The following is a 24,224-nucleotide window of genomic DNA, read 5'->3' on the forward strand; positions in this document are numbered from 1 at the left end:
TACCATATCTTCATTTGCCGCTCCTAAACCCTTCACCCGATTTCAACCAAATTTGGTGGCTTTTCCTAAAATCTTATTACAAACATTTCGATATATAATTTAGGTATGTCCGATATTCCTGTTTGCTATGGCAACCGTAAACTGACAGCCACGTTAGTCAGATTTTGTATGATTTTCTGTTTCAATGTCAGTTAACAATATAATTATGGATGAAATTGGGGTTTTCTTGGCTATAGTTTGCAAAAGGAAAGAAATGTGAAGCAATTATGGTTGAGAATTACCCTGAAATGGTCTTCTTATTATTTCCTTAATTTTCTATATAACATAGGCATCAAACAATAGATATGATAGAAATAATCGAAAATACAGCATTTTTCAAAGATTACCTTTTTATTTTGTGTTATCTTCACGCAAGCTTTGTCTGGAATATCATTTGTTTATCATAATATCAATCTGTAAACTTAAAATTTCAGTATTTTGGAAATATGAAATGTGATACAAATATATGCACCCATTCCAAGCAATACGTAATAGGTTTCATATGTTTCTTTATATTGTAATGAATTACGCCCCCACATGTTGACCTTGAGAAATTTCAACCATAACAAATAGTGAACGTTGACTTGCTCTTCCTTTGTAGTAAATATGAAGATGATTAATACAAAATAACAACATATTTACTGGGGATAAAGAAATAGAAAGAAAAAACATGATTTTAGCATATTTTCTATGTATTTGTTATATTTTGGGAAATAGTGCCCTCAGTGGTTAACGTTGAGAAATGTTTGGTCATGTAGAGCATGAGTTGCTCTACCCATGTGCCAAATATGACGGTCATACATCATATAATAAAGAAGTTATGTAGGGGGCACAATGTGCCGCCCCCCCCCCCCCTTGCGCCTGGAAGTGGTCAAAATAGCTTGGGCTTTATAGGGTTAAGACCCGACCTACAGTGGGTGATCATGAGCACGTAAGGCAAAATAAACAAACGTGTCTGGATTCCAGATGGGTTTTTTTTTTCACTTTATCCTACTTTGTTGTGGCAAACTTATAAATGACTGTGGAAAATAGAAAGTTATCTGAGCCCGAAATGTCCTTAAAATACCCTGATCCACAAAGAAAATTGTTGAACAAAAAAGTTAGAAAACTTGTACTGTAATGTATAACAAAGTATTGAAAGTCAGTCACACTGTGAGCTCTAGTAACAGGCATAAAAAGAAATTCATATCTAACAAAGAACCGACGATTCGAACTTGGTTATGAAATATCACCATAAGTTGTCCAAATAATGATACCCTATACCGACAGAATGAATCAAATTTCGTGCACTTACAGTCCACGAAAAGCACATAAAAATGTATTTACATTTTAGATATAGCCTATAACAAACAGAATGATTCAAATTTCGTGCACTTACAGTCCACGAAAAGCACGAAAAAGTATTTACACTCGATATATTTTTTTTTTTCACTTTTATCGCACGCTGGTGTGGTACAAACATAAATGCTGATGGTATATTTGAGACAGAAAGTTGTCTGATTGTCTGAATAGTCTGACCCTGAGACGTCCTTAAAATACCCTGATTCACAAATACTTCGATCCACAAATAAACTTGTTGAAAATAAAGCTAAAATACTTATGTGTATATGTATATAATAACTATGTATAACGAAGCACTGAAAGTCAATCCATCACACTGTGAGCTCTAGTAACAGGCTTAACAAGAAATGAAAAATTGAATTCATATTTAACAAAGAATTGGTAATTCGAACTTGATTATGAAGTATCACCACAAGTTGTCCAAATATATATAGCTTACCAACGAAAAGTACGCTTTTAATTCCACTGATGGATAATGCAGTGTACGTGTATATTCCTTCTTTAGAAAGGAATTTATCTGCATTCTTGAATAAATTTCCTTTAAGAACAAGAACAATCAATTGCTTTCTTCTGCTCTTTTCCAAGGTTGTTTCGAATAACCATTTCTCTGTAAATATATACTCTAAAAAGCTAATATCAGAATATCGTCGGCTTTGCTCTCTGTATTAACATAGATTTTGAAGGGAATTTTGTGTCCATACATTGCTGGAAACAACATTTGCCTGTAATTTGAAGTCAAATATGTGTTAAAAGTACGGTAAATGGTACAATTATGCAGAATGACATGCTTATTGAGCTTTTTGAAAATATGGGCATTAGTTCTTAAGTATTGACAGCTGAATCCTGATTGGATATTACTGGTTGCCATGGCAACAGGAAAAAACTTTTTTGAACAATAATCAATAGAAATGTTTGCTTTTAATTCACCTATCTAAAAAAAAAAAAAAAACAAAACAAAAAAAAAAAAAAAAAAACTGAACAAAACATGCCAAAGTTTGCAGCAGTTGGAGGCATTTTTTGGATTATCAATCACCTGTATACATCTGGTTACCATGGTAACCATGCACAATATTTCAACTTACAATGTATCCCATTGTTTTGCTGACTTCTCTAGCAACATATATATATATATATATATATATATATATGGTTTTACGGTGTTTTGAGGAATTATTCATGAAATAACTGCACAAAACTGTGATTATGTTGTGATTTTCAGTGCCAGCAGTAACCGACCCCAGTCTAGTTTCTAGTCGTTTTTATTTCGTTTTCATCTCTCCGAGTTGCAGCTTGCGTATGTGCAGAAGCCCACTTTATTGTGCTAAGCCGAGCGAAGGCGCATACCAAGTGATTGCGACGCCCGAACGGTTTGGGGTCACAATCACTGGGTATGCAACCTCACTCGGCTTGCTGCAACTCGGAAAAAATATACACGAAATAAACACGGCTAGAAACTAAACTACACTGACCTCAGCTAGTAAGTTTGCTGGCAAAAACCCTTGTTTGCCGAGGAAAAAGTCTGCGTGCGCTAAGACTATTACAAGCACCATTGGCACTGGCGCCTGTAGCAGTGCTAGTGGTGCGTGTAGTAGTCTTGGCGTGCGCAGACTCTTTTTCGAACAATAAGGTCTTGTCGCAACTAAAATGGCCTGTAAAATTTTATTGATACCACAATTTCGAGTCACATACTACCTTGGGGTGTTCCTGGAGGTCCCATCTACCACTCTGTGTGGTCAAACATTTTCTACGGGGTGGGTTGAACGAAGTCATTTTTTCTGGGTCCCTGCGCCTGGACTAGTAATATCGTTCTTGACATAGTCATTGAAACACCAACACATAACTTACATGGCTACATCCATGCAAACATGCCATGTAAAAAGTCATGGTGAGGTTTCAATGAAGTGTGTGTGTGTGCGAGCGCACATGAACAGCACCCGTGTGCGTGTGTGTGTGTAGGTGTGTGTATGTATGTGAGTTGGTGAATGTGGGTGTGGGATGATTTCGGTTTTGGTCATCGGGGGTTGATGGGTTGGGGATTTGATTTGAAGAAGGTTAGTTATAAAGGGTACGACAGATTTCGGTAGGATTTAATATAGGTTTTCCCGGTCAATTTCATACTTTTGTCATTACAAGTTCCTATTCCGAGCATTCGATTTCACGCATTCCACGCTCGCAGCACTGAATCAGCAATCAAATTCAAAATCCGGTCATTCGAATTCACTATCCGAGCATTCAAATTCACTCTCGGAGCATTCAAATTCACTATCGGAGCATTCAAATTCACTATCGGAACATTCAAATTCACTATCGGAGCATTCAAATTTAAGAGAGGAGCATGCATTTCATCAAAGAGCATTCAAATTCATGTCAAGCTGGCGACGGAATCTCGTCGGTCATTCAGATTCGTGAATAGGCAACCATGTTCCAAATAACTGCACTCAATTTAAAAGAAGTCCTGAATTTAGTTAGTTTGGGGCCGTGTATGCATGTGTTTCTCACTTGGCTTTGAATATAATGGGATTTATGATGATTATTTTTTATTTTGCAGTAGAGGTCCACCTGTTAATTGACAATTTGAACTCGCGCTTAGCAAATAGGAATATACAGGCACATGTCCCTGGGATTGGATATAAAATGGAGGTCCCACGTGTAAAAGAGTCACAACTCATGCACGTAAAAGATCCCACTTCATTTATTCATCGCAAAGAGCAAAACATCTAACTGGACCCCATATGAAAGACCAGCTTTTGCAGCTGAATATGGGTTATCAAGCCATCTTCTTTGATAGAAAATTAAACAAACAAACAAAAATTAGGCACTGTATAGGCCTACAGACGAGCATAATACGGAGGGTTGGTTGACACTTTCGAGGAAAAGAAAAACAATTTCGACTATAATGAAACTGATACATGAGCATTTTATACGTGTTGTTTGTTGTGTATTGCTGTCTTATTGATTTGATTTTGCGGGACTATGTGAGATCATTGTGTGACAGTTTGTCTTAAATTGATGAATTATTGTCATTATGTGGTTGGTGTTGGGGCGTTGTCAGCATGCAGTATCATCAAGAAATATGATTACTAGTCGTTGTGTTGTTTGGATGCATTGCTGATTGAACATTGCAATTTGAAATTTATTGAGATGAAAAACAAAGAATACATGAACAGAGAACAATGTAGAACATGTAAACAATCCTAATTACACTATATGGAAACGTTCATTGGTTGTGTTGGCCCTTTTTCCTTTCTTAAAAGTCTCCTCGTTAAATTCATTGCACGAAGTAGGAACTTGATCACCAAAAAATGAATTTGAACTCTCCAAACAAGCTCATTAGGACTATCACGTGACTATCGTATGAATTTGAATGCACGGGTAGGAAAGTCGGTGCTCGCATTTTGAAATTGAATGCCCAATCGTGAATTTGATTTCACGAAAACGAAATAGAACGCTCATAAATGAAATTGATCGCTCGGATTCTGAATTTGAATGCCCCAATATTTTCGCGTGCGTGCGCTGCGTGAATTTGAATGCACATGAATGAATTTGAGTGACAAAAGTATGAAATTGACCGGGAAAACCTATATTTAGGATAGATGTAAATTTATTTCGGTGGGGGGGGGGTCGGTCGGGTCTTTCATGACTGATTTCATTTTAGATTTGTATATTGTATTCGTGTTTATTAATGTATATGCCCTTGTAAGTAAGAAGGTGTTTCATGATCCAAACCAATATATTCAATTGATGTAGGTTTGGTAGGGCCCTACATGTCAAAACTTTCCCGTGAAGAAATTGTTAGTAGGGTTGGTCTATAATCGAGTTATCTATGTTAAAGGGAGATTATTTTGTAGTGTAAATTGACAAATGGATTTGTTTGTGATTCGAAGTGTCATTTGTAACGTTTTTGTTCATGTTACACCCAGAATGTTTCGATTTATGAATGATTTGAATGAAATCAATTAATATCAAGGGGAAAAATGGTGAGGTGGTTTATTTGCATTATGAGGATTTGAGTGTTTGTTCGTGTTTGTTTACAATACGTATGTATTGGCGGTGAGCATAATATCATGCCAAAGAATAGTGATATGGAAGTTATAGTTAAGACTGTTGGAAGAATATGACTACAGTGAAAAAATGAACCAAGGACAGATAACATTTAGGGAGGGTACCTCCCTCGTATGCCTTTTCTCTCGGTCTCTCTCTCTCCTAGCCCGCCTCACCGCTAAAATTGACACACCCATAATATTTTGAAATCAACGCTGCTGTGAACTCTATAAATACGTGCTCATACTACGTTGAAGGCATTTTCATTGCCACAGTAGTGCCTGCTGCTCAAAAAAGTTTGTTCGCACAAACAACAAAACACAAACACAAACAGACACACGTACGCATACAGGCACACGTATACACACAGATTGTCGCCCCGAGCCGGGGGCGACAATCCTTGTCGCAACAGACGAAGTTGGTACGGTTGAGACATAAACCATGGATTCATTCGAATATTTCAATGATGCAATTGCTTGTTAAATCTATCATCAATTCAAGGGCACGCCAAGAAAGTTAACTATTTGTTTAAAGTTTATCGTTTTGTCTATAATATTTTCCAATCTTGAATTCAATGAGTATCCATGCATGTGAGGTGCATTTCTTTTTGTGTGATACAATTTACTGTAATTAAACTTAACACCAGCGTCGTGCTCTTGTCCTGTAACTTGAGCAAGTCAATGTCTATCGCAGCATTTTCGACCTCTACAACGTGTCCCACAAAAAACGAAACCGGGTTTCAATGCATTTTTTTTTTACAATCGAAATCATACATTTTCTTTATGAGATATACATCGATATAAAGATAAACATTTCTTCTTTCATTTGATGCACAACTCATTGTTCAAAATTTGTGTATGACTGAGTTAGAACAACAAACACTAATGCTACTAAATTTTAATTTGCACGAGCAACTAGCGAGTTTGGATGAAAGTTTTTGACTTCTTCAGCAATCTTTTGGACAAAATAAAATCATAGCCTTAATATCCATTCTTTTTTTCTTTTATATGATATCCCAGGCATAAAGATAATCGACGCCTGCTCGAGATAGCTTAATTTGAAAATATGCTTCCATTTTACCCAGATAAATAGATAATTAATGAGGAGCGCCAGTTAGCTTTCCCGACACCTTCCCAACTTGGCAGATAACAATGGCCTCCATGCTTCAATGAATTTACACAGACATGAAGGGAGGGGTAAAAAGGATTATTACAGACGGTTCGGTTGTGAATAGGGTCGTTGATTAGCACATTATCACGAGCTTGCCTGACCAAGGCGGTTGAAGAGATGGAGTAACAACAGAGTTATTCCCTTTGATCTATGTTCGAAGCCGCCACTCAAAAATATTTGAAGCATGTGCCAAACAGGATCTGACGCGCCGATACGAAGACAATTGACTTGTGTCTCATTGCATAATCACCAGTCATTTTCAAAGGAAGATATGTCTTTTTGATGGTAATTACTTTTCGATATCCCTTCTTATAAAAGGTACGTGGTACAGACACGAGGATGGGCGCACGAAATTGAGGAAAAAATGCTGAAATGAAGATGAAAATTACTCGACTGGGCATACCCAGGCACTAATCTGATGTATCTATCAATAAAGAATTACTTGAAGATTATTACATATTAGTTTCATTTGGGGAAATTAAGTGGAAAAGTGATAAAAACAGCTTTCCAGGATGGTACAGTTTTAAACATTTTCACATAATACAGCTCTGATTTACACTTTTGCGCAAATTTCTTAACGGAATGATTTTGCTTTACATGCTTTATTATTAAGTGAAATTTCATTTCATTTGTGACCGTGCATCACAAAACATAAGAACATAAACATAAAGTCGCACGCAGTGAATTTGTGTGAGGACTGAAAATAGGTGAAATGGGTCAACCTAGCCAATCTTAAGTTTTTCATATTTTCTGAAAGAGCAAGTCTTCTTCTACATTATGTTAAAGTTTGGGATCCTAAAACAAACAGGAAACCGTGTTTTTATTAGTTTTTCTCAAACACTTTATTGTAGAACAGTGTGATTAGATGTTTCTAATAGAGTTCACTTTTCATTTCTTAAAAATCCTGTACACACTCTTCACTTTCAACTCTAATAACTTCTGACAGGATAATGCTACTGCTTTGTAAGTTGTCAGTAATCATAGACAAAATGTGTTGATGAAACACGCTTAATTTGAACTTAATTTGATAATCCCTTCATTGTTATCGCTCCGGTGTTTAACACCCTGTTTTTTTGTCACTTTCAAGCGTGGCTTGGAAAAGATTAAGCGCATGAATAGACTCTTTACTTCAGAGCCTCTTTTCTCAGTTCACACTTTTCCAGAGTGTGTGCTTTCTTTCCAACATTTAGATAGGTTAGGAGAGTCCATTTGAACTGAGTTAAACATCATTTTAAAGCTTACAGTCTGCTCTTTTAGAATCTGCCCCTAACTAAAAATCCAGGGTCACAGGGTCACATTTAATGAATAAATAAGTATGGCCAACATTATGATAACGTTCAAAATGAATCTTCAGATTACTCGGCAAGACGACGGCTTGGTACATCGATCATCAGGGCACAAGTGCACCTGTGGAATTCGTTAATACATCAATAGAAATCTGACAACTGTTTGAATAATTACAGCCAGTTGGAACTCCATGTATAAAACCTCCTTGGCCTGACCATGCAGTTAGCTACAGAGCAAAAGGTGTTCATCAGTTGAATGTTTGGGAAGGTGGGGTGGGAGTCTAAACGGGCCGTAACTTTCTGCCCTGCACGAGTACCTTTGAAATGTTAGAAGCGCAAGTTCAGTGATGAATAAAGAGATGTACTCTCTCTTTCTGCTTCACCTCCCCCTTCAAAAACTTCAAAACCCTGTCAGGGATAAAGACTAACCACGCGTGAGGGAAATGTGGAGAGGAATGAAAACAGTGAAATAAGTTTGAGGTACAAAATCATCAAAATGTGTATCATTGTTTGTAATGTTGCTTTCCCATAGCCATTGGACTGCGTGCAGCCTGAAAATACTCATGACATCAATCTTCAATTATTGGGTATATTTCAAATAAATGACAACAAAAGGCTTTCCGTCTCACACAGCATTCTCTGTAAATACCCCCCCCCCCCAACATTAACTGTAGCACTGCGGTTGTTTCGTGTGAATTCAACGGTGCACATGAGCCTATTGTCTAATGTTAAGTCGGGAGAGCTGAATGCTCGTTTTTCGTCTATCCGTAGAATCGGTAGAAATGAAGCATGTTTTCATGCAAATTTTTGTCAAGCATGCGTTATTCATATTTGACGCGTAGGGTTTCATATGAAAGGGAGAAATATGAATATTTGGGTTAAGAACTTTGTTTTTTAAAAAACGTATCGTTAAAAGTCTGAAAATTTCACTTCAAGTCACCATTTGCGCGTGTAAATGAAAATTTGATAGCACAATTGTTCATTGTTCATGTTCATTGTTCATTGTTCAGAAGAAAAGTTTATCTTTCCATTGATGTACCTCTTATAAAGGAAATGTATGACTTCGATAATAAAAAAAAAAAAGGTGCATGGAAACGCGGTTTCGTTTTTTTTTTTTTTTTTTCTGGGACACGCTGTACAGCCAATGCAGCATATGAATGAAGTAATGATTACGGCCTACTAGTTCAATTGTATTCCAGTTTCATCCCGTTAGAAACAATGATTAAGAAAGAAACGATAATTGTGCCAAATGATATATGAATAACTGTTAGAATGTTGCATGACTATCCAGTTTCACATCAAAATTCTTTAAAAAAGCGAACATTATCAAATATAAAGTCAATTTAGAATTTAATCTTCGGCAGAGTAAACAGTGGTAAATGAATTCTTCTTAAGAAAGTAAATATTGTATCTTGGAAGAAAATGTCCGGGGAGCGTTTGTCAGCGGAGCAATAATGACGGTGGCGAATATGTCGGGGTCATCCCACCAGACCAACATCCACGAGTCATACGGCCCACGAGTTTGACATCGAAACAGGTCCATCAGTAATACAGCTCACGAGTCATACAGCCCATGAGTTCGACAACTTGTAAAAGTAGCACATGAGTTCGACAGATGCAACACGGGGCGTATAATGTGTCGGTCTTGTGAGCCTTGTTGGCTTAGTGTCGAACTAATGGGCTGTATGACTCGTGAGATGTATAACTCATGCGCTGTATGATTTGTTAGCTGTATGACTCGTGGGTGCTGGTCTCGTGATGTGCACCTAAAATATCGCATTTTGGGCATGTTCGGAATAAATTTCTCGATATCGCCAATACCTAGGTGCCGTGCGCAGAGTAGCGTTTTAGATACATTATGGGATAGCTCATGGGATAATCTTGGCCAGGTTTTGGCTACACATGCACTCAGATCCCGCTCTGTCTTTATTCAGAGGTATTTTGTTGAAGATTTCTTCGCTTTCCATCATGTTACCAGCACACTGAAGCCTTGCAGTAGTGAACCATCATTCTAGTGACCGCAAATCATCAAACTTAAAAACTTTCAAATCGTTTGAGCTGAATTATAGCAAAAAAGGGGGTAACAGCGGAAAAGCGTACAAAGAACTCAATTGAATCGTATGAGAGCTGCGAATCGCGTGAGACAACCGGAAGCGAACGAGGTCACCGAGGAATCCCACAGTGCATCTGTGACAGCGCTCTTCAGCTTCTGTGCAGAAATTCTTGCATATTATTGGCGATACCGAAAATTGACGGCGGAGCAAATGTTGACGGATCAACTGCCGACCGAAATTACATGATATGATTGTAATTTACGTCACTGTGCATTGAAAACCCGACAAAAAATTAACCGCCCTGGTTTTCAAGTTAGGGGAAATAGGTCAACTTCAATAGTCAAACTTCAGTGTTCCATATTTTCTGAAAGAACACTCCTCGCCATGATTTTAAAGTTTTGGGTCATAAAACCTATGGACTGATTCGCCAAACACTTTTTTTTTTGGTGTACAATATTGAGTGATTAGGTATGACGCAGCGGCCCCACTTTGTTTTTTAGAACTTATTAATACACGTTTCTCATATAATTATACACTTTTAACTCTAATAACTTAGAAAGCATGTAAAGTAGCAATCTGCCTTGAACAGAAAATGTTTAAGTGTGAAAATTTTCAGCTTAACATGGCTTTCCCTTATAGCTGCTGCAGAGGATTACGCCCTGTTTTAGATTTGTACCTTTCATTGCAAAGAGCAGAGCAGAGTTAAATCAAAAACTTGAATAGACGCCAAACTCCAGAACCTCATTAAACAACCATTTTCGAGATTGTACAGTTTGTTGTTGTTGTTGTTGTTGTTGTTGTTGTTGTTGTTGTTGTTGTTGTTGTTGCTGCTGCTGCTGCTGCTGCTGTTGCTGCTGCTTGTTTGGTGGTGATGGTGGTTTCGGTTTACAAGGTCACAGTATATACGAATGTATTGTTTATAATTATTGTCGTTGTTGATGTTGTTGAATTTCAAAGGATGCTGTGGATCGAAGTCCTGCTGGCGGAGGCCAAATGAAGCAGAACGATCTGATGTGGAAGAATTACGATTGAGTGTAGAAGAATTATCACAAAGTATGAAATTATGGCACAACATTTATTCTATAAGTATCAGCTAACAAGTGGACGATGGATGTCCAAAAGCAGTCTTGAAAACCATATATTTTTTACAAAGAGCATGACGATATAGATTCTGTGTATTCTTGTATGAAAACAAGAAAAACAATTATGCTCGGAAGTGCTTTATGAGCTTTTTTAGAGTATGCATGTAATTGTCAACCACCACAACGGCGTAGAGAGTGTTTTAAGCTATTATATCTTTTTGGAGTGATCATCCAAAAATGAACAAGTTGCCTTCTTGAATTTTAAGACTTTTGAGTTACCCATAGGTTTTAGTTGGACTTATACAATTCGGTAATAAACCAATACAATTTACTGTTTGTGGTTTCTTTTGATGAGTTGGAGCAAGCAATACTGGACTTTATTATGACGGCAAAAGATCCAAAGATATTAAAAACTTTTCGTAATTCCATGAAATACAAGTTTTTTTTTTCTCTCTTTTTAAATTCATACTTCACATGAATTGTTGTCATTAGTACCTGTTCGTAATAGAGAGAAAAGCAGTTCCCAGCCATACCTAAGTGGTTAAACAGTTCATATAAAAAAAAATTAAATGTCAGTAGATGAATGTTAATTCAACTGATAAGTACTGCATTTCTTCTGTAATAACGCGTACATGTATTTCCCACAATATCTAATGTTTCTACTATGTTTTGTTTTTTCGAGCAATGGGACGAAAGAAGTGATGCACGACTGTGGTGAAGATATTATACAAAATGTTGAATTTGTTTATACAGAGTCATAGGAAGACATGAAGAAAACGAATTTGTTTCTTTTATAGTGGATGTGTTTTCTATTGTATTGTTGGAGTTGATCAGAGTAACAGATGACAATTACCAGATTACGACGACGTCGTCATTTCACTCATTCACTCATAAATTCAAGCCAACGCATTATGTTCCAATTATGTTGTAATGCTTCTTTATTTACAACTACTTGACACCATCTTGATCTGGGTAATACCTTTAAACGTCTGTTTCATTTTTCAGGGAAGACCTTAAAGAAACGACGAGAAGAATTTCGAAGGGAAATAAGGGATTACAATCCCGGGAAGACGTTTTTCTATACACCTGAACGCAGGTCTAAAGTAAACATATTTTTTTTCGGTGAACTTGCTGCTGACAAATCTTGTCTCATCAACTCTCTCATCTTTGCTCATACAGGTAAATCAAAATTTTCTTTGTGTGTATGTGTATGTGTGTGTGTGTGTGTATTAATACTACGTCCATTCCTTTGGGTTTTTTTTTTTTTTAACTCAACAGGCTAAACCTAATTTTACTGTCATAAATCGCGTCTCTCAGTGTTAATGGTTGTTTGCATAAGCAACCTTTTTTGTGTGCTTGTTCCCTCGTGATACTCGGTAAATCGACATAGAGCAGCTCAAATGCAATCGATCAAGCCTCTGTGAATATTGAGTAGTTCACTTTCTTCAACATTTGCCACTACAGATATCAATAGACTACGAATCATTGCTAGTTTAAAGGGTAATTTACCCGAAATATACTTGTGGGTTGAGTAAATGTAGCAATATTACAAGAACGCATCTCAGTGAACGTAAGAGGAAAATGGTTGACTATACAGCTAGATCAGAAGACTACTATAGTTTATGATATCACATAATATGAATTGTTTTATGATTATACCATACAAGAAAATTCCCTAAAATTGTATTTCATATGGAAAGTACACCATCCTTTTACCTATCACTTAAGGTTAGTATTATTTCCCCTCCTTCCTGTAAGATGTAAATCTAGTGCTCTGCTGGGATAGAAAAGTGAAAATATGTTGAATGCTCTTTATTTCCTAATATCATGGTGCATGTGTGATAGATCTGGTTCGATCTAACGTAGGCCTACTGTCTTAACCTAGCCCTAACGTACCTAAGCCTAGCCTACATCGTGGTCTAAAGCACATTGTCAGTAGGTTACCTAGACTTGCACTAGCACATCTGACGTTACACTGTACAGTAATTTACTCCCAGACTCTAGAATAGAATTCATAAAAGATGCTAGTACTACAATAGTAAAAGTTTAAACAGTCATATGCAGTATGGCACCATCAGCGGGCCTCCCGGGTTTGATAACAGATGCAGTAGAACAATGCACACCAGACATAGACAAAAAGAAAATACTTAAAAATTGCACTCAATCCTTTGAAGAGACAACAAGAGCAATCGTATTTATATTTCTATGCAACATTTCACCTAGACTCGAGTGTTTTACCAATTTAGTCTTCAAAAAGATGATGAGAATAAATTGAGAACTTACCCAAGCCACATTCGAGAGCATCATCGGCAGACTAATAAACTTCGAGGATAAGGAAGCGAGCGCAGGTACTTTAATAGCTGCGCATGCGCGCAATTTATAATACGGACACACCAACATTGACGAATAGAAACGTTCCCTGTCAGTGACGTTGATTTGAGACGGCATTCTATTCAAACTTTGGTAGCAACACCAGACAAAGTTTAGGCATTTAGTACAATCGTGTTCAAAATGAGCAGAATTTATATTCAAAGTGAGTAGATACGATTCAAGAATATTTGAGTAGGCGTTGTACTCATAAAATGATATGTTTATTTTTAGAGTGCGTGATTTGCTGTAGTAGTCTGATCCAGCGGTCTCGTCACCAAAATTTCTCAAATTCATAACTTTTGAACGTCTGTCCGATTTTCCTCAAACTTTCTATGATGTATTTCACAAATATTGTTGCATTCACTCAATCAACATGTATTTCTGATTTTCACTTACTGTTAATTAATCATTTTTGTTGCAGTTGTATTCATTTTCCCTGTTCCATACTTTCGCTGCTCTTTTTAAGTTTATTTACACGAAAGGGTAAAATTTTAAGTGCGTACCAGTACTCGGTAACTCTGGCGCGTCACATTGTCGTGTTTAAATACCACATGCTGAAAAAAAAATGGAACAAACAAAGAGAATCATGTGTATTACACATAGTTTATTCATAGCATATACTATATTTGTGACCCTGCACCTCAAAACAAACAAAAAGTCGCCAGACATGAATTTCTAGTTAAGACCATATTCTGAAAGAGCAGACTTTAAGCTTTAAAATGATGTATAACTCTAATAAAATGGACTCTCCTAACCTATCTAAATATTGGAAAGAAAGCACAAACTCAGGAAAAGTGTGAACTGAGAAAAGAGGCTCTGAAGTACAGTGTCTATTCAAACGCTTAATCGTTACGAAACCGTGCTGGCTGTGCGATGAATGGGACAAAAAACAGAAGTAAACCACCAGAGTAAAAACAATGAAGGGATTATCAGATTAAACTGAAATCAAGCATGCCTCATTAACACATTCTGTTCATGATTAATGCCAACTTTCAAAGCAGTAGCACTATCCTTTCAAAAGTTATTAGAGTTGAAAGTGAGGAGTGTGGACATGGTTTTTCAGAAATGAAAAAGGGATTCTGAAGACACACCTAATCACGCTATTCTACCAAAAATATTTGAGATAAACTGCTAAAAACTTAAACTTTCCTGCCCGTTTTATGGTACCAAATTTTAGCATAATGTAAAAGAAGACCCGCTCTTTTAGAAGATATAAAAAAGTCAAGTTCGGCTGGGTTGACCCATTTCACTTATTTTCAGTCCTCACGCAAAATCAGTGTGTGCGACTTTATGTTCGTTTTGAGGTGCACGGTCACATTTGATAAAAGCATGCTCGGATTTTAGAGTTTTGGGGGTTATCTCCCCCTGAAATATATGAAATATGAAAAATCCAGATGGCAAATCTGATAGCTTTGTGTGTCTGTCTGTGCGTGTCTGCGTCATACGTTGTATTTCTGATAGACATTCATTATATGATACTTACGATATCTTGTGGTAGATATATCCAAGAGAGAGAGAGAGAAAGAGAGAGAGAGGGAGAGAGAGAGAGGGACAGACAGAGGTGGAAAACTATCAGGATGTTATTTCAGTCCCCGGACTTGAAATATCTTTGGTTATTTATGTTCAACGGACAGGAAGCTATCCCACCGTAGAGGACGAACGGTACACAGAACACCCAGGAGGGAGGACCCGCCACATATTAACTGAGAAAATCGATTTGATTGATACTTGCGGCATAACAGACTTCACTCCCGAGACATTGAAACGCCTTGAGGATGAGCTTAGTAAGTAGAATATACAGGAAACTGAAACCATAAATAATATGTGATCCTGCATCACAAAACAAACAGAAAGTCGCCAGATAGGAAATTTAACTGAAGAGCATATTCTGAAAGAACTGACTTTAAGCCTTAAAATGATGTATAACTCAAATCAAATGGACCTTCCTAACCCGTCTAAATATTGGAATGAAAGCACACACTCAGGAAAAGTGTAAACCACTGGAGTAACAACAATGAAGGGATTATCAGATTAAACTGAAATTGAGCATGCCGTATTAACACATTATATCCATAATTATTGCCAACCTACTAAGCATTAGCTTCATTCTTTCAAAATTGATTAGAGTTGTGTGAAGAGTGAAGAGAGTATGCAAGGCTTTTTAAGAAATAAAAAGGGGACTCTAAGGACATCTAATCTCACTATTCTACCAAAAGATGTTGGAGAGAAACTGATTAAAATACACTTTCCTGCCAGTTTTGTAATCCCAAATTTTAGTTAATTTGATTTCAATGTATATAGATGAAGACTTTTCCTTCTGAAAATATGAAGAAGTCAAGATCGTCTATGCCGACCAATTTCACCTATTTTCAGTCCTCACACAAAATCAGTGAGTGCGACTTTTTGTTCGTTTTGTGGTGCACGGTCACATATAGTTACTTATTCAATATCAGAAAATAGTCTTATAGCAGTTAAATGTATAGCGTTGCTTTTCAAGTCCAAGCCCAGATGGAATTTAAGAAGAGCTGATTGGGAAGGTTATATACATATTAGGTTATATCTCTGTGATCTCTACTCCCTGGTGGGAAGTGGATATGAAGATACAAGCCACCAAGTCAGGCAAAGCAACACGAATCGATCGCATCTAGAGGGGTTCCTGAGGAATTTGGACGCAGGGGAAGCTGATATGACTGGCAGTCCTTCTCCTATGCTCATTCCAATGAAACCATTCCTAAAGAGCCCGGAGAGAATGTTCTCCTGAAGCCTGGGAAAGCTACTGAAGACTCCGTCAGCAACAAAACCTATTTCGTTGTTTTATACAACCTTCAAGTTTTTTGAGCGAATCCTTCCTACCAGGGTTTGTCCCCGTGTGGAATGGATCCTGCATGAAAAGCACACCACGCTTCAAACCTAGCAGGATATGTGTCGACTATGGTCTAGCCCTGACCAATAACATCGAGACTGGCAGTTTGCAACGAGACTTGAAAACTGGTCTTAAAGTATAAAGAAAATTGAAATTAGGAAAATCATTTGAAAAAAAAAAAAGGTTTCAAAGCAGAGGGATATTAATTTTGTTAGAAAATTAATCTTCTACTGGTTATTTTTTATTGGTGATTTGTATATTACAATAACATTATGGGTGCTTTTTACCGAATTACTATTTTTAACAAAACAAGACATGATTCCTTTCGACGCACCATAGCAAAAAACAAGCAAACAAACAAACATGACGGTTGTTTCGTGCTCGGTGTAAACGCACCCTTTATACAATAATTTCGGTTGCTGATAATTATGTTGGTACACAAACAGCTTGGATTATTGAGCACCGTACTATAGCTAAAATAGCTAGTGCATTGGAGGCATTCTACCTAGCCTGCGCCAGCATGTACGTGATGTAGCAGCAGAAGTCGTTAGAAAACGAGATGAGTTTTAGACGTACAGCTCTCGAAAGTATCGGCCCTGCATGTTTACTGTACAGTCGTCGTCGTCGTCGTCGTCGCAGCATACTCTTGTCAGAGCGTAGCTTCCCTCACGGCAGCATGATACCAACGTCTGTTTTGAGCCATTCTAGTTGCTTTCTCCATAGAATCAAATGTCTCCCTCACCGTTCTGTCCCATCTATATCTTAGTCTCCCTCTACTACGCTTTCCAGGAAATTGGGCCATAAGGACTCTCTTTTCCATCCCATTGTGTCTCATAATATGCCCAAAGTATCCCAGCTTCTGTTTCTTTACATACTTCAATAGCCAGTCACTAGGTACATTGATTATCTTTCTGATGTCTTCATTTGTTCGTCGTTCCACCCACGGGACTCTCAAAATTCTGCGATAACATTTATTTTCAAATGCACAGATTCTTTTCTCATCTGCCTTCCGTAGAACCCAAGCTTCGGATGCGTAGGTTGCAATTGGGAAAATGCAGCCTCTGAGAACTCTGAGTTTTGTCTCCTTGTCTTGTCCTTGCCACAGCTTCTTCATGGCATTCAATGCGTTCAAGCCCATAGCTAGACGGCTTTTAATTTCCCTGCTGTTATCACCATCTTGCTGCATTCTCACCCCAAGATACTTGAAGTTGTCAACCTCCTCCAGTATTGAACCATCAATGCTAACTCTTTCATCATTTCCCCTCTTCTCTTTAGCCGTTGACAGAACTTTTGTCTTTGATGCGTTCATTTTCAGACCATATGAGTTGCTTCTCTCATTTAGGGTTGTGACAAAACTTCTCGGACCAGATTTTGATTTAGAGATTATAGCTCCATCATCTGCATATCGCAAATCTCCTAGCTCTTTCCCTCCAACATGTAGGAGATCAAAATTTTCTGCTTGTCTTCTGTCCAGTACTCCCCTCATTATGTTCTATGTGTAGATGTTTAAAAGTGCTGGAGAGAGTATACATCCCTGTCGTACTCCTTTCTTGATGCCAAACCAGTCCGTAGTGCCACATTCCAATCTAACAGCTGACTGTTGTTCTGCATACAAAAATTTAATCAACTGAATTACATGAGGGGGAAAACCCATTTCCAGCATCACTTTCCAAAGATGGTTGTATTTAGTGCTATCAAAAGCTTTGGAATAATCTACAAAATAAATAAATTCCTCCTGGTTCATTTCATGACATTTTTTAATGCGCAGTTGTAGATTAAAGATGTGATCTCGAGTGCCCCGGTGTTTCCTGAAACCTGCTTGGGCATCATTCAATTCCATCTCTAGTTTATGAGTGATCCTACTAAGAAGTATTTCTAGCATGATCTTGCTTGCATGACATATGAGGGAGATTGTTCTGTAATTTTCACAAATTTGTAGGTCACCTTTCTTTGGGATGGGCACAAACAGAGCACGGCACCAGTCAACAGGCCATTCCCCTGTCTGCCATATCTTCACACAGAGCTTGTGCATCAATGTAATGGCTGCTTCACCACCAGCAAGGAGTAGTTGTGCTTGAATCCCATCACAACCTGGTGACTTTCCTCCTTTCAGAGCTTTCATTGCCTCTTCTACTTCAGATCGCAGAGGGGTCAGGCGACTGTCTTCTGATGTTTTTATCTTCCAGTTTAGCGGACTTTCTTCTGTTACTTCCTCCACTTCCTCATCCTCGTACAGTTCCATACAGTATTCTTTCCAGCGATCCAGGACGTCAGTTGTTTCTGTTAAGGTATTTCCTTCTTTGTTCTTAATAACATTCAGACTAGGTTTAAACTTCTTGGTCAAGTTCTTAATTTCACCATACATTGTTTTACTGTTGCCTATTGTACTGTGTGCTTCTATACTACAACACTTGTTTAAAAGATATTGTCTCTTATCTTTTCGGCATGCCCTCTTGATATCCTTCGTTGCATTACGGTACTCCAAGCTAGCAATGCTAACACCTTCCTCTTTCATACTTCTCCTCTTTTCAATGAGATTGAGTGTTTCTTCTGAGATCCATTCTGATGTTTTCCTCCTTCTCCGTGAAAGGTGTTTTTTTTTTTTTTTTTTGGGGGGGGGGGGGCTGTTGTGAGTGTTGCTTCCTTTGTTTTCTCCCAAAGATCATTTAGTGACATCTCTTCTGCTATCGCTGCTAAGGCCTCATATTGGTTATGTACCTCCACTGAAAAGGTATCTGGTATGCTTGACACATCAAATCTCATGACTGGTTGACACTTCTTCTTGGCTTCGACTTTGCATCTCATATCTAAGCACAGTAGCTGATGATCACACCCGCAGTCTGCACCTGGAAATGTACGGGTGTTTCTAACACTTGATCTCACGGTTCTGCGGACAAGAATGTAGTCGATCTGGTTTATTGTTGTTCCATTTGGGGCTGTCCAAGTATACAGTCTCCTCTTGTGGTGTTTGAAGAGAGTGTTGCATATGTTCAGATTATTTGCTACAGCAAATGACACAAGTTGTTCTCCCCTGTCGTTTCTTCACCTAGCCCAAAGCCACCAACTGTAGTTTCCTCACCCGGTTCAAAACCCTCACCTACTTTTGCATTAAAATCCCCCATCAGGATGACAATGTCGTTAGTTGGGATTGAGTCAAGTACTTGTTGTATGCTCTCGTAAAACTGTTCAACATCTTCATCAGGGGCTGTACTCGTCGGCGCATAGGCCTGGATGACCGTGATGTTTGCTGGTTGACCTTGTAGTTTCAGTGTTAATTTCCTCTCACTAATCGGGTTATATCCTAGTAAAGAGTTTGCAACATTATCTGTCAGGTATATACCAACACCCCCTATTCCCGCTTGTTCTCTACCGGAGTAGATAAACATACCTCCTTCCTCAGGTCGGAAATGTCCTTGACCTGCCCATCTGTGTTCTGCGATCCTCATTATGCTGATATTATAGCGCTTACTTTCATTTATGACCATATTGAGCTTTCCTGACCTCAAGCTTCTGACATTCCATGTTGCTACTCTCATGTGGTTTCTCAGCCGTATTCTTGACAGTGGGGCCACGTTTTCAAAAGTGTTTGTGCCACTTCCGGGATTCATGAGGCAACAAGCAAAAAGACAAACAAAACAAAACAAAGCAAACAAACAAACAAACAAACAAAAAAGAAAAGGTCTGAAGCTCATCTTTCTCATTCCACTTCTGGGCTTCTTCAGCTGACATGCAAGGAACAAAAAAAAAAAAAGGCGTTCAGCGCAACTTCTGATTCCAGTTCGGGGTTTCTTCAGCTGACAACAAAATAAAATATAGGAACTTATTGGGTTTAGAAAAAGGGGGCCAAAAGTGATGACACCTTGTGCATTCCTTTGTATGGCGCAACAACAACAAAAAAAAGTGGGGGGGGGGGGCAGGGGCTAGCCCCCAAAGCCAAAACCGATTAAGTAATCCATATCCAGGATCTGAATTTGCGGTAGCTGGATTCCTGAACTTTCCACGGTTCAGAGGGTGTTGTGGGAGGACATTTTTTATGACTCTTTCGAGTAGAGTAGGACTAGTCTAGATCTTTAACGTTAGTCCTATCTAGAGATCTATGTGCAGACCTCATGAAGGATTATTATTCAGATTCATATATTTCGGCAATGCGTTGTAGAATGCAGCACCCTGCCAGTTATGCATCCTCATGTATACTAATTTGCATAGATATTTGCATATGTGACCCTGCACCTCAAAACAAACAAAAAGTCGCCAGACATGAATTTTTTAGTTAAGACCATATTCTGAAAGAGCAGACTTTAAGCTTTAAAATGATGTATAACTCAAATCAAATGGACTCTCCTAACCAATCCAAATATTGGAAAGAAAGCACAAACTCAGGAAAAGTGTGAACTGAGAAAAGAGGCTCTGAAGTACAGTGTCTATTCAAGCGCTTAATCTTTACCAAACTGTGCTGGCTGTGCGATGCATGGGACAAAAAACAGGAAGTAAACCACCAGAGTAACAACAATGAAGGGATTATCAGATTATACTGAAATTAAGCATGCCTCATTAACACATTTTTTCCATAATCAATGCTAACTTTTAAATCAGTAGCCCTATCCTTTGAAAAGTTATTAGAGGTGAAAGTGAAGAGTGTGGACAAGGTTTTTCAGAAATGAAAAAGGGATTCTACAGACACACCTAATCACACTATTCTACCAAAAATGTTCGAGATAAACTGCTAAAAAAACACACTTTCTTGCCCGTTTTATGATACCAAATTTTAGCATAATGTAAAAGAAAACCCGCTCTTTAAGAAAATATTAAAAAGTCAAGTTCGGCTAGGTTGACCCATTTCACTTATTTTCATTCCTCACGCAAAATCAGTGTGTGCGACTTTATGTTCGTTTTGAGGTGCACGGTCACATATGTGTTACTCAATTCTTTTGAATTGATTGATTGCACTAATTAATTTTGATAGGACTCTGACGACACCATGTACTTTTACTTTTTGTTCGCCCGATAACTTGTTAAAATAAGTAAACACAGAAGTGAACAAGTACTATACATGTCCATATGCAGAAATGCATTGCTGTATCAGCGGCAACCCCTAATTTGAATATTTCACTTCGTAATATGAATATATAAGTGCATTTTATAAACAATTATTGATAACCTAGATATGGTATCTGCACCTTGATATCTGAAATTATTATCATTATTGCATTCCTGTGGAGAGTTTATGAAAATTACATCATCGAAACACCTCAAAAAGCAGTGGAAGGGCGGCCATTTTGTTTATGCAAATTAAATTTCCTTAGACTCAAAACTCCGCTTGGAGACCAAAATGTTTGGATTCAGCGTACTTGAAGTATTCAAAATAGATCGGTTTCCAACTTTAACTGAAAATTGCCTCTGACATTCATATCTTTCCCAAATCCCACTAGATTATGATTATTTCACAAGTGACTCGCCATTGGCTGTTGGAATGATTAGATCAAGAGTGTGTCCACACTTGTGCGTTGGACTTTATACTAGTTGTTAAAAAGAAATCCCAATTTTGATCCTTGATATTTCAAAAACTATTATGTGACCGTGCACCACAAAACGAACATAAAGTCGCACACACTGATTTTGCGTGAGGACTGAAAATAGCTGAAATGGGTGAACCTAACCAATCTTGAGGTTTTCATATTTTCTGAAAGAGCAAGTCTTTTTCTATATCAAATCAAAGTTTGGAATCATAAAACAAACCGGACCTTGTGTTTTCAGCAGTTTTTCTCGAACACTTTTTGGTGGAATAGTGTTAGTTGTCTTTTATAGAATCCTCTTCCCATTTCTCAAAAACGTTGTCCGTACACTTCACTTCCAACTTCAATAACTTTGAAGAAAATGACGCTACTGAATTGAAAGTTGGTATCAATCATGTACTGAATGTGCTTATGTAGCGTGCTCAGTTTCATCTTAATTTGATAATCCCTTCATTGTTGTTGCTCCAGTGGTCCACATTCTGTTTTTTGTTCCAGTCATCCCACAGCTAGCACAGCTTGGTAAAGATTAAACGCTTGAATAGACCCTGTACATCAGAGCCTGTTTTCTCAGTTCACTCATTTCAGAGTGTGTCTTTTCTTTCCAATATTTAGATAGGTTAAGATAGTCCATTTGAATTGAGTTATACATCATTATGAAGCTAAGAGTCTGTTCTTTCAGAATCTACTCTTAACTAAAAATCCATGTCTGGCGATTTTTTGTTTGTTTTGTGGTGCAGGGTCACAAATGGACTCTCCTAATCTAAATATTGGTAAGAAAACACAAACTCAGGAAAAGTGTGAACTGAGAAAGGAGGCTCTGAAGTACAGTGTCTATTCAAGCGCTTAATCTTTACGAAACCGTGCTGGCTGTGCGATGAATGGGACAAAAAAAACAAACAAACAAACAAAAAACCGGGAAGTAAGCCACCAGAATGAATTGAATGAATTCGAATTGAATTTATTTATTTAACCACGGTAAAATAAGCCTGCTATCAGCTATAAGCTGTTTTTTAGCAAGGCCGTGAAATAATAACAAAACATAGAAATCATACAATGAAGAGAATGCACATAAAAAGCACAAAATAATCATTACAAACGAACGCCAGAAAAAAAAAAATGAAAGAAAAAAAAAAGTCACAGAGTATACATTGTGTAAGTACAGACAAAACAAGGGGAAAATCAAACATGTGACAAGTTATTGGGAGGTAGTAATTACATAAACATTGTGTACTTTGATGAATTTAATATAATCAGGTAGAATGATTAGCAAAGGAAATGTGCGAAATTGCTCTTGAAAATACAGTAATTGAAATTAAGGATCCTGTTTCTGTTGGTAATGTATTGAATAATCTCGATGCCGAATATAGAGTGCTGTTTTTAAGAATAGTTGATTTGGGCTTCGGGAGGTTAAGAATATTTTCATGATTACGTAGAGTGTAGTGGCTTACTCTTTTCTCGAGACGGTCACATAAACTTTCTGGTAGAAAATTATTCAGCAGTTTGAAGATGAAAATCGATGCTTGCTTTTTCCAACGATCAATTAAACAGTCAACTTTAAGTGTACTATACAATGTTTGGCTAAGATCATGTAATTACATTTCTGTACGTTTAATATCAGGTGGTTATGCTAAAACCAGTTAGCCATCAGCGAAAGATCATTGTTCAAAACGTGTTGTAATTTTTGGGGGTTTTGGATGCAAAATACAAAGACAGGCGACACTTTTCAACAACTTTTGCGAGATCGTTTAAGAACAATATAAATAAGAGGGGACCCAATATGCTGCCTTGCGGTACACCACAATGCACAAAAGAACAGGATGATTCATTTCCATTGACCACAGTTATCTGTTTCCTTTGACTAAGGTAATGTCTAAACCATCTGGTCACATTCTCGTCAAAACCATAGTAAACTAATTTCTTTAATAGAATGTCATGCGAAATTAGATCAAACGCTTTTTCAAGATCCAATGAGATTAAGCCAACAACATAACCTTTGTCTATGACACACACAAGGTCTTCAATGACATTGATTACAGCAGTCGAAGTGGAATGTTTCGGTCGAAACCGTGTTGCTGTGAAAATAAAATACGATTTTCCGTTAGATACGAAGTGACCTGCTGAAACACTATTTTTCCAATACCTTAGAAAGCACAGGTAAAACAGAAATTGGCCTGTAAGTGGTCACATTGGTTGGGTCACCATCTTTATAAAGTGGCGTGATACGTGCTAATTTCCATGCGCTTGGTACTACACCTTTCACCAGAGATAAATTGATCAAATGTGCTAAAGGCCGTAACATACGACTTACTGATATCTTAAGTATGCTTACAGGGATATGATCAAGACCAGTTGCCTTGTTCAAAGGTATTGTATTGTTATGCTTTAGAATGTCTTGTTCTGAGATCTCCTGAAAAGTAAACACAGACGATGCTTTTTTCATAAATTGTTCCATGTTATTACCAAAC

General features: G+C 37.7%; 2 protein-coding genes across 2 annotated transcripts in view; one reads left to right on the forward strand and one right to left on the reverse strand.

Annotated features, from left to right (window-relative positions):
- LOC140239737 (uncharacterized) overlaps window positions 1–16,388 on the forward strand; it is a 45,085-nt gene extending 28,697 nt beyond the window's left edge. Inside the window, exons 6-7 of the mRNA XM_072319558.1 lie at window positions 15,018–15,167; window positions 16,240–16,388. Of these exons, the coding sequence (XP_072175659.1) occupies window positions 15,018–15,167; window positions 16,240–16,388 (299 nt within the window). The remainder of the gene's footprint in view (window positions 1–15,017; window positions 15,168–16,239) is intronic.
- A 2,860-nt stretch (window positions 16,389–19,248) lies between these two features.
- On the reverse strand, window positions 19,249–19,692 carry LOC140239738 (craniofacial development protein 2-like). Its single transcript, XM_072319559.1, has one exon. The coding sequence runs from the start codon at window positions 19,690–19,692 to the stop codon at window positions 19,249–19,251; it is 444 nt and encodes a 147-aa protein (XP_072175660.1).
- Window positions 19,693–24,224: the final 4,532 nt, after the last annotated feature.

The sequence above is a fragment of the Diadema setosum genome, chromosome 16 (assembly GCF_964275005.1).
Source record: "Diadema setosum chromosome 16, eeDiaSeto1, whole genome shotgun sequence".
Taxonomy (NCBI): Eukaryota; Metazoa; Echinodermata; class Echinoidea; order Diadematoida; family Diadematidae; genus Diadema; species Diadema setosum.

Coding starts and splice junctions, on each gene's coding strand:
- LOC140239738 (XM_072319559.1), bottom strand. CDS start 19,692: ATGAGGATCGCAGAACACAGATGGGCAGGTCAAGGACATTTCCGACCT.